The sequence below is a fragment of the Colossoma macropomum genome, unplaced genomic scaffold, assembly GCF_904425465.1.
Source record: "Colossoma macropomum unplaced genomic scaffold, Colossoma_macropomum, whole genome shotgun sequence".
NCBI lineage: Eukaryota > Metazoa > Chordata > Actinopteri > Characiformes > Serrasalmidae > Colossoma > Colossoma macropomum.
The window spans coordinates 78,781-95,915 of record NW_023495872.1 but is presented as its reverse complement, the minus strand read 5'-3'; the positions used below and the strand labels follow the sequence as shown (position 1 = coordinate 95,915).

The window sequence follows — 17,135 nt, the reverse complement described above, 5'->3', positions numbered from 1 at the left end:
AGGGTAAATATTGAGATAACAGTACTTTATTCAGTGTCAGAAACCACATAATCAACTCTGTTAGAAATTACTTAACAACAAGCGTCCGATGATTTAGTCATGCAGTTTGCATGAGGCCAGAGCTGATTGGCCCTATATGATAACTGTACGTTGCGAGAGGATGAAGTGGAACTATCCATATGGTCACTAAAAAAGAAATAAGTGGAGGCACTAAAGTGTCAGGTTTGACTGTGTGGCAAGTGCAAATGGTTTACACGGTGCAAGGGTCAGGTAGGAGGGACCCTAGCAGAATTTTGCTTATTGCCCCAGTGAGATCAGGATCAGCTCTGCATGAGGCTAATCTGATGGCAGCATATAAGCTTCCATTCTTCCGAGCTATATTAGCCTCGTAGTTCCAGTACAAAATAAAACATGTTAGCCAATCAACTATATTTGGCATAGGAGTAAAATTTGCACATTTGATTTCTCACAAAATAGGTCTTAAAATGATTGAATCCCACAAATAAGCAAGATTTTTTCCTGTGGTTCAGATAGCTGAAAACAAGGACATCTTCAGCGATGGCCCCCTAGACAAGCAGTACGTATACCTGCAGGCCCACTTTCCTTCTGGAGTGCTAGAGAAGGAGGTCTTGGTCTCCTTTCAGTCAGGCTACATATTCATCCAGACAGACAAGAGCATCTACACACCCAACAGCACAGGTAGAACACTCTGAACTCACCCATGAAATGGCGCCCCAGTATGGCCAAACTCTGAAATGCACTGATGCAAATGAAATCAAATTGCACCAATACTGAACATGCATTATACAACGGAACCAGCCAAAGACCGAATATAATTGTATTCAGTCTTGACTGGTAAAAATCATAAGTTGTCATTATATAATTAGTTTTGGGTTTAAATGTAACCTTTTTACCTTTATAAAGAAAACTGGCCTGTATGTGCGTTTAAATCTTGACCTATTTCATCCTTCTCCAGTTCAGTACAGAGTCTTTTCAGTGAGTCCTGATCTGCAGCCACTTGACCAGAATGAAGTCTCGGTTGAAATCATAGTAAGTGCTCAAATCGCAACTCTAAACTCTTTTAAAAAAAAATCACCTAGTGTTCTTTGACTGATGCCATAGAACAACCACTTTTGACTCCTTAAAACGCAAATTCATATTTGATAAAGAGATTTGTGAGTGTGAGAAACATTTTTAAGTTTTAAATTACCCTCAAGTAATGTAAAAGTTCTACACCAAAAATTAGTATAATATTAAACCCTGCTTATAATGTTCTTTAAGATTCTATTGGGGGTTAATTTTCTTTAAATTGTGTGATTATTTAAAGGAATAGTTCAGTGTTCAATAGTTCAATCAGATTTCCAAAAGAATGAAAAATTAATATATTGAACATGTTGTGGCCAGTTGACCATATTGGGGTAAGCGGAAAATAGTGTAAATTTATGGGTACTTATGTAGATGTAGTACCATCTACAGGGCAATCAAGGAAGTGGTCCAGAGACGTGATCGCTAGTCTTCTTGAAAACACCATCTAGGGTTTCACTTTAAGTTTACATTGGTATGGTCAGTACTGTGCCTGAAGGCTGTTGGTCCTGAGTGCATACTTAACTATTCAGGAAAAGTGTAAAAACACTCTAAAAAGGGGTGTTTAGGTTTAATGAGGTAAATGGAACACATCTGAGTTAAAAAGGATGTCTATATGTTTGGGTGTTTGAGCATTTGCTCATGTCACATTTCATTGATAATAATTCTAACTTTATTTTTCAAGAATCCTCAGGGAATTGTACTTGTTAGGGAAGCATTCCTCTCTAAACAAGGGACTCTGACTAAGAAGTATGATATCCCTGAAATTGCCAGGTTAGTGCACTAAAATAATACATATTAAGAGGATGTATGCTATACTGATTATAACAGAATTGGCCATTTTTTTCACACATCTGTGTGTCTTGATATAGACATCATGTCTGGGAGACCTATTTGTCTGTATGATCCCATAAATGGCATTTTTTGCATGTTCTGACCTGAAATGTTACTTGTTCTTCTCTCAAGCCCTGGAATATGGATGGTAGCAGCACGCTACAAGAATGCCCCTCAGAAGAACTTCACTGCTGAGTTTGAAGTGAAAGAATACGGTCAGATTCTTATATTTAGACAACAAAAACGTACCTGCTGTGTTTCCACACATTTACTGACTTATGTCTTGCTTTACAGTGCTGCCAACCTTTGAGGTCACCTTAAATCCATCGAGGTCTTTCTTCTACATTGATGATGATCGCCTTCAAGTGGACATCACTGCAAAGTAAGAGGAACATGACTTCAACTACAACCTTTCATAGAAGTATATTTTACAACTTAAAAAATGCTGAAACTGAAAAATGGTAGCTTGATGAACATTTCAAGCATTTTACTACAAAGTAGTGGAATAGATAATGACCATCCATGACCAGAAAACCACATAAGAATATAATGTAACCAGTGTGAACTATGTGAAGGTATCTGTTTGGGAACAAAGTGGAAGGAAGTGCATTTGTGGTGTTTGGTGTGATGCATGGTGACAGCAAGACCAGCCTGCCAGCCTCTTTAAGAAGAGTGACGGTGAGCTTTACAGAGTTTTTCACACTGTGAGAAGATATATCACCAAATGTACTCTTAACAATTTTGAGTACTTTCCTTTCCTCGACTTGCTGAATGCCTTTTCTTTCACACAACCTTTTTAAAGAAAAATCATTTCCTTTAAAGTATTATTATATTTATTATGTAGATCAGTGACGGAGCAGGAAGTGCAACACTGAATAAAGAGATGATCCAGAAAACTTTTCCAGACATCAAACAGCTGGTTGGAAGCTCTTTGTATATTTCAGTCAGTGTTTTAACAGAAACTGGTAAGAGTCCATAGGAATTCACTAATTGTGTCCTGCAAAATCGCTCCTGTCAAATTTCATTAGTATTGCAAATCTTAGCCTTTTTGAACAAATCAGGCCAATATAGCTGTTATGTTATATTATAGCTGTTATGCTCAAATATAAATGTTTGTGTTTTAGGCAGTGAAATGGTGGAAGCTCAGAGGAGAGGCATTCACATTGTGACATCACCTTATACCATCCAATTCAAAAGAACACCCAAATTCTTCAAACCTGGAATGCCCTTTGATGTCATGGTATGAAAGACATATATACACCCACATTTCTACTTTATTAGAAACATTAGAAACACCCTAATCTTATGTTTCCACTCAAAAGCCACTTTACTACAAACATTAATCTACTTCTTCTTGCTGAGAACATCTACGTTCTACTTCCACTCAAGGTCCCCTTTCTTATTGGAAATACCAACCTTCTGCTTCCTCTCACTCTCCATTTTTTTTAGAAACATTTACCTTCCACATCCAGGCTTTGGCCACTTTATTAGAATCCTTACATTGTACTTCCACTAACCAGCCACTTTATCAGAAGCAAATATATAACACATAGGGCTCTTCTGCAAAGGTGTATAGTTACAGATTGTAGCAAATTTGTGGTTGCACAATGTATTAGCCCCTCTACCTCCCCCCTGCCTGATTCATTATTGGTCAGTTTTGGTAGTTTCCTTCTGCTGAAATGAAGAAACACATCCTCACCAGTGTTTATTGAGGTCTGACTCCTGCAAATGCAAATACTTGCTTTTGATCTATGGTGAAATAATGTTTCTTTTTTTATCCAGAGATTACTTAAATTGAATACTTTTTTTTTAAATTTGAAACATGAATCTTATCAGGATTTGTGATTTGAACAGGTTTATGTGACGAATCCAGACCAGACACCTGCTGGAAACGTTGATGTTGTGGTCAGCCCTGGAGGCGGGCAGGGTCGGACCAAGGCCAATGGCATGGCAAAGGTCACAGTCAACACTCAAGCGGGAGCCAGGAGTCTACAAATTAATGTGAGTCTTGTACTATTTGTCAGCCTCAGAAATGTTACATTATCAAAATGGGAGCCTTAAAATGAGTTTTCTAAATCAGTGAGGGATGGGGACAAATTCCTGTTCATCTTTGGAACACCATAGAAATAGCAACCATTAACACAATACACAAAAGTGAGTGATAATATAATTCATTGCCAATTTTTTTTCATTACCAACATAATCGATAACGTTGATTAGTGTTGCAGACCGAGTTTGTATTTTGCCTTATAGCAAAAGAATATGGAAAAACATAGACATTACATACCTTTTAATTTGGTGTGGGAAATTCAAGTTTCGTATTCAATTTTGTAAGTCATTATGTGACAAATATTAGAAAAAAAAATTAAAGTTCTTTATTGGACTACAAGCTACTGCACAACAGATGCATGAAGTGGACAAAGCATAATGTCCAAAACAAATTATGTTTTTGATGTCTCACAGGTAAAAACCAATGATCCAGCCATATCAAACAACAGACAAGATGAAAAGCAAATGACTGCCGAAGCCTACATTACTAAAGGAGGCTCCAACAATTACCTTCACATTGGCATTGACGTTGAAGAACTGAAAGTCGGTGATAATTTGAAAGTTAGTCTGAACTTCATCAGAAGCCCTGGTGTCCAAAATCAAGATTTCACTTACCTGGTTGGTACTTTTCCAGAACACACACTTACATACACACACAAAATGATCAAGAAATGAAATTGGGTCCTGTTTTTACTGATTTGTTAGTGGATTTCCAAAGTGGAAATAAAAATCGCTTGTCATTAATATATTCAATTTAATAAAGTTTAAATAATATATTTTTTTTAAGTATTTTGGAAAACGTATTAAATCACAATAAATAGGTTGTATCTATTGGTCGTCATTTTTCATCAAAATATCCACCATGAGATTTGACAATACAATTAATATCAATGTCAATGCAATTAAGAAGCACTATGGATATTAATTGTATTATAAAATTATTCCAGAGACGATATAGCTTTTCCAGTCCTTATAGAATCATCTGCAGATCCTTCATCTGCAGATTCACCTTCAAATTATCTGCTAATCCTAAAGGTTCACATACTTTTGCCACTCACAGATACGTAATATTGTAGATTTTCCTCAATAAATAAATGACCATTTGGTTAATTTGGTTCTGTTCACCTACTGTTAAGATTTGTGTGAAAATATGAAAAAGTTTTGGGTCAAATCTATGCAGAAATGTAGAAAATTCTAAAGGTTTCACAAACTTTTAAGCACCACTGTATATGACATTTCACAAATCCTTTCTGCCTCTTTTTCTCTTAGATCCTCAGTAAAGGACTGATTGTCCAAGCAAACAGGTTTAAGAGGCAAGGACAGTCTCTAGTGACTCTGCCAGTACTTATAACCAAGGACATGCTTCCTTCTTTCCGTGTGGTGGCATATTACCACGTGGGATCTTCTGAGGTGGTGGCTGATTCAGTCTGGGTTGATGTAAAGGACACATGTATGGGAACGGTAGGTCATCTGCTGCATTCTCACAAAAAGTTCAGACTGAAAAATTACCAAGTCGTACAGATGTGGTCATTCTTTTAATATTTTGGCAAATAATGAAGCAACTCTACTCTCGTATTGTATCAGTATTATCCATCATAGAAAAAATGGTAAAAAATAGGGTCTTTCAAAAGGAAAGATCACAGAGCTGGGCCACCTAGAAGTGAAGTGGCCACCCTGTCCCAGAAAGAGGAAACAGGGATAGAAAGCATAAATGGAAAGGAAGAAAATACAGCAATGAGTATCTAGAGCTAGGCTTTGTGCATGGGAACTGAATATGAGCAGCTACTGCTCTGTGTTGTGTGCTGAGAAGTCTTATCAAATGAAGCTCTAAAGCTGAACAATTATCACTTGGAGACTAAATACAGTGAACATGCATGTAAACCTGTGGAATTTTTCGAGAACAAACTTGAAGAATACCAAGCACTCTTGAAGGAATATCAAATACTCAAGAAAATACTCAAGAAAATACTCTTGAAACGAGTTGCTCAGTTTCAGTTCCTGAGCAACTCGTTTCAAGAGTTCACAGTTTTACCTACTGTGAATGAGGTGGTCGGCATGAAGCTCAGAGAAAAAGGCCACAAATGGTTGAATCTGATATCACTATCTGGTAACACACACAAAGACTAGATGAAATGGTAGGTGATGTAACCCAGCAGCTCAAAAAAGAGTGACTGTAAGTTGCTCTTAGGCGATACAGTTGGTTAAATCTACCAATATGGCGAATTTTACAACCTCCTTGCATTTGTGAGGTATAAACATGACTGTGTTTCCTGGGCCATGCTCTGTGCTGTACCATGTTACTGGGTTCCAGGGTCATACTTCTACCAGCAGATTAATTGGAATTGAACATGGTTTGTGGGTCTGTAGGCCACTAGCTAAGCTAACTAGGCTAGAACATCCAAACACCATGGAACACGGTATGCTAGCTATCCTCTCTTTTACATAGCAGCACCGTTTAATATTTAATAGTTTTTGCTAGAATCATCCACAGCTTTAAAATTCATTATTTAATGACTGTGTGACTGAACTGAACTTATTTCACTGTTTTACAGTTTCGGCAAGATGCACTGACACAATACCAACGTAAGCGTTCAAATGAAAACATAGCTAACTGTGCAAAGAAAACTGCACTCTGCACGGCTTGTAAGCTTTCCAGGTCAAACCGTGTCCATGTGGCAGGGCCACTAGGACTGTTACTCTGTGTGCTCAGAACCATTCAGCCCTACATAAAAGAACATTCATACCATTTCACTGATTTAGAGCGGCTTGCTAAATTGTCTTACCCTAATACATTTGTAGTCACTTGAATGAACAAAATCTTAGCCTTCAAGGCAACTCAGTGACAATTTTTTTGTCCAAAGCAAAATTAAAGCTACAATAAAGAAACTGGACATGGCTTGGCATGTAGACCATTCAAATTACTAGTCGTTTGAGAATCTCTCTGACCTACCTTGCAACAGTAATAATTTTTTTATTGCATTTTTCACAGAAATCATTGGCAATTTTTAGGCTTCATGTTAGATCCCAATTTTTTGAAAAGGCAGCAAGATTTCTAATGCTGAAACTGAATTTTCTATGTTGTTGGCACTCAAGACCAAATACAGGATCAGGCCTATTGTTGAGCCAGACTGTTTACAGCTTTCCACTGTTCAGCCTGACATCCAGCACATGATAGCTGGCAAATAACATCAGCCATCTCATTAGGTTAGTCAGAAAGAGTGGTGTATACTGTTTATTTTATTCCGTGATTATATAGTCAAGCTTAATTGGATAGTTTGCATTGATTACTGTGTTATATTTGCTTAGATTTTACACAGTCAGCTCAGGTAAATCTTAAAAAAACAGGCTGTGTGGGCCATGAATTGCAAAGGTTTGGGTACCCCTGGTTTAGCAGTTCTACAACAACGTTTAAAAAAAATGTTAATATGGATTTTGTTCAGACTAGAAGGTTTTTTTCAGTGTTTGACTCACACAGTAAGAGATCGTCAGGCAGTTGACTTGTGGCTCTTAAGAACCTGGAATCTGAAGAACCAAGCAGCTCCTGGCTGACTCGCCAGTTGTTATATTTTAAAGTATGCCCAGTGAGGTTTCTGAGTTTGAGGAAAAATACTTTGGAGGAAGATGTGTATTTATTGAATATGCCTTCTCACAGAGATGTTAACAGCTTGACTGTTTGAAAACCACATAACTGTGTTGTTACACCAAAAAAGGAAGCACAAAGAGAACAAAACATTCTGAGTAATATGCAGTGCCCATGTGGCACACAGAGTAACTATACAGAATATTAGAAAATTTGTTCTCCCACAACTTGATATTTCAGGAGGAGTTGAAAGTCATGCATGTCAGTAACTTACCCAGTTGAAATTGAAATTTTGTATAGGCACCCTTCCTAAATATCACCACAGTACTACCAAAGTACTGTTCCAGAGCCGTTTCTCAGAACCCCTGAAAGTTGTATTCTAGAAGGAATCTTTCACCTGGTTCTGTTATCTTCAGACTGAAGAATTAAGCCTATTGATCTGTTTTCCACACTAGTTGCGAGTGGAGGTAAAGGAACCCAAGAGATCATATGAACCTGGGGAGCGGTTTGGTCTTAAAATTACTGGAGATCCTGCTGCCAAGGTTGGTCTTGTAGCTGTGGACAAGGGCGTCTTTGTCCTCAACAAGAACAGACTCACGCAGGAGAAGGTAAGTGGTTACCAACAGAACTGATAATTATCTAAGATAAACTATAGTTTTATTGCATGCTTTGTACTCCAGTTATCTAAAAAAACTTTTTTTCCAACAATAGATCTGGGACATCATTGAGAAGCATGACACTGGCTGTACAGCTGGCAGTGGTAAAGACAGCATGGGGGTTTTCTATGATGCTGGTCTGCTGTTTGAGTCAGACAAAGCAGGGGGCACCAGCTCTAGAACAAGTACAGTAGATATTTTGTTTTTTTCCAACCAATAATGTGATAAAGATGCCAATTACAATGTAAAACATGGTTTTAAATGGTTCTCAAATAATTTGCCAAAATGGTAGCAATGAATGATCTCTTCTGAAATTATACTGAAATTTCAAGTGTACAAGCAAAAATAATGGACATTTTTTTCTGTATAGCAACTGACTGTCCCACTTCACCAAAGAGAAAACGGAGAGCTGAAACTCTTTTACAGATCACCCAAACACTGAGTAAGTATCTGGACTAATATTGTACAATTGCAGAAACCTGTAAAAAAAAGGTAAAATGTGGTCACGTTTTATGAAATATTCCTGTATCACAGATCTTCTACAGATAACTGTAGATCTTCATGGAATTCTTATTATACAGTTTTGCCCTTACCATCCCAGCACTGATCTATTTATTTTTTTCCTCCAGTTGGAAAATACAGTGGTGATGAAAAGCAGTGTTGTGCAGATGGACTGAGGAAGAATCGGCTGGGCTACACATGTGAACGGAGAGCTGCATTCATCGCCGATAGTGTAGAATGTGTTCAAGCTTTCCTGCACTGCTGCAAGGAGATACAGAAACGCAAGAAGGCAAATGCAGAGGAGGAAATGCTGCTGGCTCGCAGTATGAACTCATTTTGCTCTATATCCTTATTTGAGTTGTGTCAGATTTTCAAAGAAGCTTAAAACATTGACTGCGGTTCCTCAGTTAAATGTATTCTCGCTAAATGTTTCATTTAAGTCAGTCAGTCAATCATAGAATAAAGCTGAATAGCCCATTCTCACTCACTTTTTTTTAAACCTTGCCAAGCTCCTTTCTTTCACCTGCTTGTTACATTGGTTTTGTGTGTGTGTTTGTACATCCTCACACAGGTGAAGACAAAGATTATATAAGCTCAGATGCAATTACTTCACGTACAGATTTCCCCGAGAGCTGGCTCTGGGAAGACAGGGTACTGCCAAGCTGCCAAATAGGCCAATGGTAAATGCAAAATATATATGATTTTTTTCTTACTACTGTGTTTTTAATCTTTAACTGAATACAGGGAATGGTAAATGCTAAACAATGTTAAATGCGATTGATTCATATTTATATTTTAAATGGTGCTTTTCTCCCTTCTTCCAGTGCTACAACAACCCTCAACATGGACAATATTCTTCTGAAAGACTCCATCACTACCTGGCAGATCCTAGCCATCAGCCTGTCTAAGACCGATGGTCAGTGTCCAGTCTCACACTGTTCTCGGATTTGACTGAAAAAATAACTCGTTAAACAATGTAATCATATGTTAACTCAGATTTGATGACCCCTACGAGGATTAGTGTGCCATGACAAACATGAATGACATTTGCAGTGGCTGTTGATTATAGAATATGACATTTATCTCTCACTCTTTTTCTCTCCAGGTATCTGTGTGGCTGATCCTTATGAAATGATTGTTAAAAAGGATTTATTTTTGGACCTGAAGTTGCCTTATTCAGCAGTGCGCAACGAGCAATTAGAGATCAAGGCCATTCTGCATAACTTCTCTAATAAAAAACAGAGGGTACATTTCTTAAGCTTTTTTTTAAGTGTGAAAACATAGATACTGACAGATGGTGGGAAACATCGATCAATACAAAGCTTCTTTGAATTAGTCAGAAAACTGTAAATAGTGTATTTGTCGATCGAGTGCCGTTATTGTGCCGTTATTGTGAAAATGTACATCACAATTGCCACAATGCTTAAACAACATTGAACAACTGCATGTTCCTTTACAAAGAGAGCGTAAAGTGGGCCAGATTGTACCATGACAAAATACCTGAGGTACGAAATATTATTCACAAATGATTCAAAACACAAAGTTTTATACAGAAAATACAGTCATGTACAGCAATTAATTGAACAGAGGATCTTGCTGGTGATCCATTCTGAGAATTTGGCAATTACACCACAAATAAATCTGCTGCCAGAGAAGTTACAGCACACGCATGTTCAAAATGCTCACAGTATAATGTAGTAGCACTGGAGCTTTCTATGAGTTATTGTGTTTCCTATGACTGTATAAAAGATGGGTGAGGTTTCTTTTATTGTTAAATTGTTTATTCAATTAAATTTGATCAGTTAGCACTTAAACAATGTAATAATTTGTTATGAGTATTAAATTTTTTGGGTATATAGTATATATAAGTGTTTACATTTTCAAAAATATAATATATGTGACACAAACCAAAAAAATCTACATTATTGATAGATAATGCATGCCAATTAGCCATGTTATTGTTTGGCCTTAAAGAGTTTATATATTTACTTAACCACTTTAAATCGCTCAGATGTGAAGTTGGTGCTGTTAAGACCTGGGTAGCTTGCAATTGCTTTAGTTTCTCTGCCCTCTGCCAAAGCTGCCTCTTCATTACTCAATGAGTGTGTTTACATGCACTTAATTATCTGATCATAACTGGATTTCTGCAGTTATTGGATCGTTCAAATGATCGTGTAAACACGAAAATCTTCAATTCCTCTAGTAAATTTGTACATTAGGGATCGACTGCATATATCTTTATAGTTTGCTCTTAATGTGCGCTATCATTCCGCTTTCCCAAGAAACATTTAGAAAACTTTTTTTTCTGTCTAATATAAACACAGTTTGAATCCTTTTCACTCTCTCTCAAAACCGGCTCAGACCATCTCTACAGGAAATTGTAAGAACTGCAACTACTCTAATCTGAGTGCAGTACAAAAAAATAAATAAATAAACCCTCATTTTAGGAGGGTTGCATACTGTTAAAATAAATTTGTGCTTTTACACCCTGTTTCAGGATTTTATGTTTGGATCAGTTTCAGACTGTTACGGCTCGCTCATCACTCGCATACACAGCCATATGCGGAAGGCACAGTTTGCAAACTACAAAATTGCGAAAATTCCACTTTCGAAACAGGATCAACTAGTATCTTCAGCCCCCAAACAATTATTATATCAAAAGGAAAAAATGTGCTTTTGTACTGTTTTCAACTGAATACAGGTCAAACAGAATCTACATCAACATCAGTGCCTTTTTCTTTTTACTGCCATTCCCATGTATGTAAGCTTTCTCAGTAGTAGTAGTTTCTTGTTTATAGAGTTCATCCACTGAGTCCACTCTGTATCTCTCACTGAAGAATGTTTAGCTTGACAATGTGCAGTTTTTGCTATTAAGAACTTCCGGCTTCCTGTCCACACTAGGTGCGTGTGGATTTCATAGGGATGAAGAATGTTTGCAGTGCAGCCAGCAAAACGGGCAGGTACCGTACCACAGTTAATGTTGAAGCACAGTCCTCCAGATCCATCTCATACATTATTGTTCCCTTGGAGCTGGGCAACCACTGGATTGAGGTGAAGGCTGCAGCATATGAGTCAACACTTACTGATGGAGTAAGGAAGGCCCTGAAGGTGGTGGTGAGTGTCAGCTGAAGAGTGTCAGCACTCGTCTCAGAGAGGTTCAGAGAATGTCGTTCAGCATGAGCCATGGGCAGCAAGCTGAACTGATGTTGTTGGCTCAGTGTAGCTGAATCTGTGGTACAGGACTAGTCTCACATCAGTAATATACACCAATATAAAAATTTCAGATAACCTAAGCTGAAGTTAAATGCTCAGGTTTTCCATTGTGATGACATAAAAACAATCAGCATATAAACCGATGAACAAATCCATTATATTATATCTCACTTCCTCAGTCTGAAGGCGTGTTAACTACAGTTGAGGAGAAGAATGTGGAGCTCACCCCCACTAAATTTCCTGGTGGGTATTTTAGACATTTTCACTACACTGATCTTTACTTATTGTTTCCAATTTATGCTGTATCAAATCACTCAGAATGCTTATCAGTATTCAGGTGCATGAATAAACACTTACTCTCTTTGCCTCTCTGTCTTTCTCTGAAAAGGTGGTGTGCAAGTTGTGCATATGAAGAGTAACATACCAGAAAGGCTGATTCCAAACACTCCTGCACATACATACATTACTGTGTCTGGTAAGAGAAATGTAGCCATTTCATTATTTTGCCCATAATCCATTCTAGGAATATATTGTTAAAGGCACAGATACAAATAGCTTCTAAACAAAAGTTAATTCATTCATTCACTACATGTCAGTTCTGTGTTAGAGACTTCTAAGAAGTACAGGTAGATAGCATCATTCATCAAGATTAAGTAGACCAAGTTGCCTGGATCGAGTATAAGAAGCAAACAACTCATTTGGCCCACCGAAATGTTGTCCTAACCCCATTCTTTCACTTATTGAGAGAACAAACATATTTTTATACTGTATATAAGACCTATTTATATTGTATATATAGTTTTCATTCAAATCAGAAACACACAGGATCAGTGTTTGAAGAATAAAACCAATAAAGAGCTAGTCTCGCAGTAGAATCATGGCTGCCCCTGTGTTTTTTCTTCTTTTTCTTCTTCTGACTGCAAGGTAAACATATATGTAGTAATTCTAAATAGGTATCAAAAGGAAAGCCCGTCAGAACCTGGAGAAAAACTAAGGATTGAAGAAAAAACTAAGGGTTGAAGGCTAAAAACAAGGTTGTCCTATTGGTGATAGGAGCACTAAAAGACCCTGACCCTTAATATTTGCTTTAACATAGTCCAGGAATGACAATGCTGATTTCGGTCTAGAAGAGCACAATAATACAGATTTTCTACTTAAAAGAATGACAGTAATTTTCAGTTGAAACAAAAACATCTATAAATTCATCCAACTTCTCACCTCCCTATCCATTTATGCTCTTGTTTGCTTTAGGTCAGGAGCTGAGTATGACAGTCGAGCAGGCCATCAGTGGTGACTTCATGGGGCGTCTGATTGTGCAGCCTGGTGGCTGTGGAGAGCAGAACATGATCTACATGACATTGCCCCTCATTGCCACGTACTACTTGGACACCACCAAGCAGTGGGAGAGAGTGGGCGTCCACCGCCGTGCTGAAGCTGTCAGACACGTCCAGACAGGTGAGAAAAGTGATCACTTCAATGACATGGATGTAATATTCTGTTTTTGGGTTTTGTAAGGATAAAGGATGGGCTGGCTGGAAAATGTATCATATGGTATTTTCTCAGGGGTGGAGCATTGTTCAAATGTAAGTCACTAAGTGTTGAAATAACCTCAGAAACACACACACACACACACACACCATCTAAACACAGGTCAGGGTAGACAGGCAGACATACACACTCACACCTAGGAGCAATTTTAGCATGTCCAATTGGCCTGACTGCATGTCTTCGGACTGTGCAAACTCCACAGTCCTGGTCACCTGGCCGGGAATCGAACCCAGGCCATTCTTGCTGTGAGGCAACAGCGCTACCCACTGCGCCACCGTGCCGCCCCCTAAAAGCACATACATACACACACATCATCTAAACCGCTTATCGTTTTGGGTCGCGGTGGGGTGCTGGAGCCTATCCCAGCTGTCATTGGGCGGAAGGCAGGATACACCCTGGACAGGTCACCAGTCCATCGCAGCGCACACAGACACACATACACATTCACACACACACACCCACACCTGGTATTTCATTAACATCTATCTACTTTTTCTATGCTGGTCAGAGCAAGATTCTTGTGTATAACTGAAGATGGCCAGACATTAGACCTAGGGTGACATCATGGCAACAATACCATATCACAGTACTTGTAAACATTTTTATGATACAATATGTTCTTTGTTCTGATGTTTCATAAATTGGAACAAATATCTTAAAAAAAAATAAATATAAAAAAATAAATAAATAAATAAATAAATCAAAGGGGGCTCCTGAGTGGCGCAACTGTCTAAGCGTTGACCCTATCATCAGGAGATCGCGAGTTCGATCCCTGGTGATGCTACAGTCATCCAAGTCCAAGAGAGCACAATTGGCCTTGGCCTCCCTGGGTGGGTAGGATGGCCCCTCCCTCTCCCCCCATCACCCAACGCGATGCTAGTCAGCGCAGGTGTCTGTTAGCTGACGTAACAGATCTGGCGGTTGGCGCTTTCCTCCGAGCGCGTTCAGCTGTCCAGTGTGTTGTGTGAGTTTCAGTTCGAAAAGATGCGGTGGCTGGTTTCACAGGTGTCAGAGGAAGCCTGTGTTAGCCTTCACCCTCCTAGTGTTGATAGTATTGTGTGATTGAGGGAGTCCTAACTAGCGGGTGGAATTGGACACAATTAAATTGGGGAAAAAAAAAAAAACAAAGTATATAAGTGCAATGATTTTCACTCAACCTTTCACACACTGTGCTGAACAAAATTCAATTAAACAGGACTAATTACAGTTCCTTTTTCTGAAACATTTTTCATAAATAAGTATTGTTCAAACCTCAATACTGAAATTCCAAAAAAGTTGGCATCTTATGTAAAAGGCAACTAAAAAGTTTGATTTGAAAACTGATAAAGTGAAAATTGAAAAGCAGTGATTAGATATTACAAAACACAATATTTGATGTTTTACCTGACTAACTTTTTTTCTAATATGTGCTCATTAAAATTTAATTCCAAAGTTGGGACTAGAGCATGTTTTACATGTTGTGTCAACTTTCCTTTTGATTGCACTTAATAAATGTTTCAGGACTGAAGACACCATATAGGGCCTTTATTGTCAAATTTGCACTTCATAATGTACCACACATGTAACGTCCAAGCAGCCTGCAAGGCCACCTCCAGCCACTAGGAGGGGCTGGAGAGCCAGGACTGAGTAATTAGGGCTGAGCGGTAGCAGCTATGGGCACCCTATTTAAGGTTTGCTCACACGCCGCTTGGCGCTCAGTCTTGAGTTTTCTCAGCTATGTGCAGGTCGCTCTGACTCAGCCGGTAATTTCAGTACCTCTCTCGAGTTTCGAGCCCTTTGCTTTTCCTCTAGTTGATTCCCATTGTAAGTATTAAAAATAGTTCTCTTTTGAGTGTTCTCTCGCCCCCTGTGTTTAGGGAGAAGTGAGGGAGAGATTAAAGAAGGGATGGTTTTGAGTTCAGTTTTGGGATCACGGTGATTGAGGGTTTGACCCCTGGTTCCTGTGACCGGTTACTTTCCTTGTTTCCCTTTTTATTTTTTTCCTTGTCCAACTTGGTTTCCTGGTCTCAGCCCTTTTTCTCTTTTTGAAGTTTAGCTTTTCCCTGACCCTTAGTTGCTCTGCACTTGAGCCCATCCCCTATTGTTTGCCAGGTGGTTTGTCCCTTAGAACACCCAACTACGGATATAAGGGTCGTGACTTCGATTCTCACTCGTTCATAACAGCAAATTTTTTGGGAGATGGTTCTGGACTGCTGGGAGACTCTGATTATGCAGCCATGCTGTAGATGGTGATCTGACAGTGTCATGTACACATAAGCAGAGACATCCCTTAAAAGCTGTTGTTTAGAAAGTCACATACGTTGCTCCACAATGTGTGTACACTTTTCAGCATTAATGGTACTTTCACAGGTGTACAAGTTACCCTGTAATACCCCCCTTCAACCCCCTGTCCAATACTGTGACAGACCTTAATGCTGGTTACAACCTGGATGGTCCTCTACTTATTAGGTCTGGAGAACACAATGTATTTTATTTCCATAAATTATCTGAAAGGTTGACTTATTGGACCACAATACACATTTCCACTGTGCATGTATCTATTTCAAATGATTTCAAGCCCAGAAAAGTTTTTGGATGTTGTTGACATTTGGCTTCCACTGTGCATAGTACAAACTTAACTTGCATTTGTGGATGCAGTGATGCACAGTGTTTAATGACGGTTTGTCAAAGTATTTCCGAGCCCATGCGGTCATCATTTGATGTAATTATGCACTGTAGAGGGAGAAATAACATTGTTCTTAAACTGTCAAAGTGGCTTTGACTCATCCTTGCTCATAAAGCACTAAATGTTCCTTTTAAACCCAAGCATGACTGGATCTCCTTTGTCCTATGCAAAATCTGGAATTAGATTAAATACTCACAAAAAATGTTAAGAAAGGTTACTCATGAAATACTGTGCAGAAAGTTAGTTTGCCTGCAGTTTAAGGTTGTTTGGTTTACAAACTAGTAAAATGGAAATTAAAATTTATGATTATCCTATAAACTCTGAAGGATCTGAAGATAGGTAAGAGCAATCATAATGAAACTGATGCCTCTCTCTCTGCTCTTAGGTTATCAAAATGAGCTGGCTTACCGTAAAGTGGACGGATCCTATGCCGCTTGGATAAGCAGACCGAGCAGCACATGGTAAAAACCAATCCCTATCTGCTCTCTGAATAATTATCCAATATAGTTCATTTCTAATTGATGGTCCATGTGTCCTGTTTGTTCATCTCTGTGGTAAAGGCTGACGGCATACGTGGGCAAAGTCTTTGCCATGGCCAGTGGCCTCATTCCCATTCAGGAGAATGTTCTCTGCAGTGCTCTTAAGTGGCTGGTTCTGAATGCACAGATGCCAGATGGCATTTTTCAAGAAGCTGCACCTGTGATCCATGGGGAGATGGTCGTAAGTTGAAATTAACTTTGGCTTTTGGCTTAATAAACCATCTAGTTTGGCTTAATAAACCATCTTAAATGTCAAATGTAAACCCAGTGTTTTAGTGAAGGCATTTTTTATCTGTGTAATTCCAGGGAGATGTGCGAGGAAAGGATGCAGACGCATCTCTGACAGCATTTGTCCTGATTGCCATGCAAGAAGGAAATGAACTTTGTGACAAGTCTGTCCCTGTAAGTCAAATTTGATGTGTGATAATCAATCTGTTATAAACAAAAATAAAAGAAGGTAATGGATT

At 38.6% G+C, this 17,135-nt stretch overlaps 1 protein-coding gene across 1 annotated transcript in view; it reads left to right on the top strand.

Moving 5' to 3' along the window:
- LOC118803210 (complement C3-like) overlaps positions 1 to 17,135 on the top strand; it is a 33,162-nt gene that overhangs the window by 2,474 nt on the left and 13,553 nt on the right. The window contains exons 3-27 of the mRNA XM_036563740.1: positions 531 to 699; positions 977 to 1,050; positions 1,769 to 1,857; positions 2,050 to 2,132; positions 2,212 to 2,299; positions 2,493 to 2,595; positions 2,762 to 2,882; positions 3,042 to 3,157; positions 3,772 to 3,918; positions 4,381 to 4,584; positions 5,236 to 5,427; positions 8,002 to 8,154; positions 8,258 to 8,387; positions 8,573 to 8,644; positions 8,832 to 9,026; positions 9,275 to 9,383; positions 9,528 to 9,619; positions 9,809 to 9,948; positions 11,605 to 11,817; positions 12,096 to 12,159; positions 12,305 to 12,391; positions 13,168 to 13,371; positions 16,515 to 16,590; positions 16,690 to 16,849; positions 16,975 to 17,070. Of these exons, the coding sequence (XP_036419633.1) occupies positions 531 to 699; positions 977 to 1,050; positions 1,769 to 1,857; positions 2,050 to 2,132; positions 2,212 to 2,299; positions 2,493 to 2,595; positions 2,762 to 2,882; positions 3,042 to 3,157; positions 3,772 to 3,918; positions 4,381 to 4,584; positions 5,236 to 5,427; positions 8,002 to 8,154; positions 8,258 to 8,387; positions 8,573 to 8,644; positions 8,832 to 9,026; positions 9,275 to 9,383; positions 9,528 to 9,619; positions 9,809 to 9,948; positions 11,605 to 11,817; positions 12,096 to 12,159; positions 12,305 to 12,391; positions 13,168 to 13,371; positions 16,515 to 16,590; positions 16,690 to 16,849; positions 16,975 to 17,070 (3,177 nt within the window). The remainder of the gene's footprint in view (positions 1 to 530; positions 700 to 976; positions 1,051 to 1,768; positions 1,858 to 2,049; positions 2,133 to 2,211; positions 2,300 to 2,492; positions 2,596 to 2,761; positions 2,883 to 3,041; positions 3,158 to 3,771; positions 3,919 to 4,380; positions 4,585 to 5,235; positions 5,428 to 8,001; positions 8,155 to 8,257; positions 8,388 to 8,572; positions 8,645 to 8,831; positions 9,027 to 9,274; positions 9,384 to 9,527; positions 9,620 to 9,808; positions 9,949 to 11,604; positions 11,818 to 12,095; positions 12,160 to 12,304; positions 12,392 to 13,167; positions 13,372 to 16,514; positions 16,591 to 16,689; positions 16,850 to 16,974; positions 17,071 to 17,135) is intronic.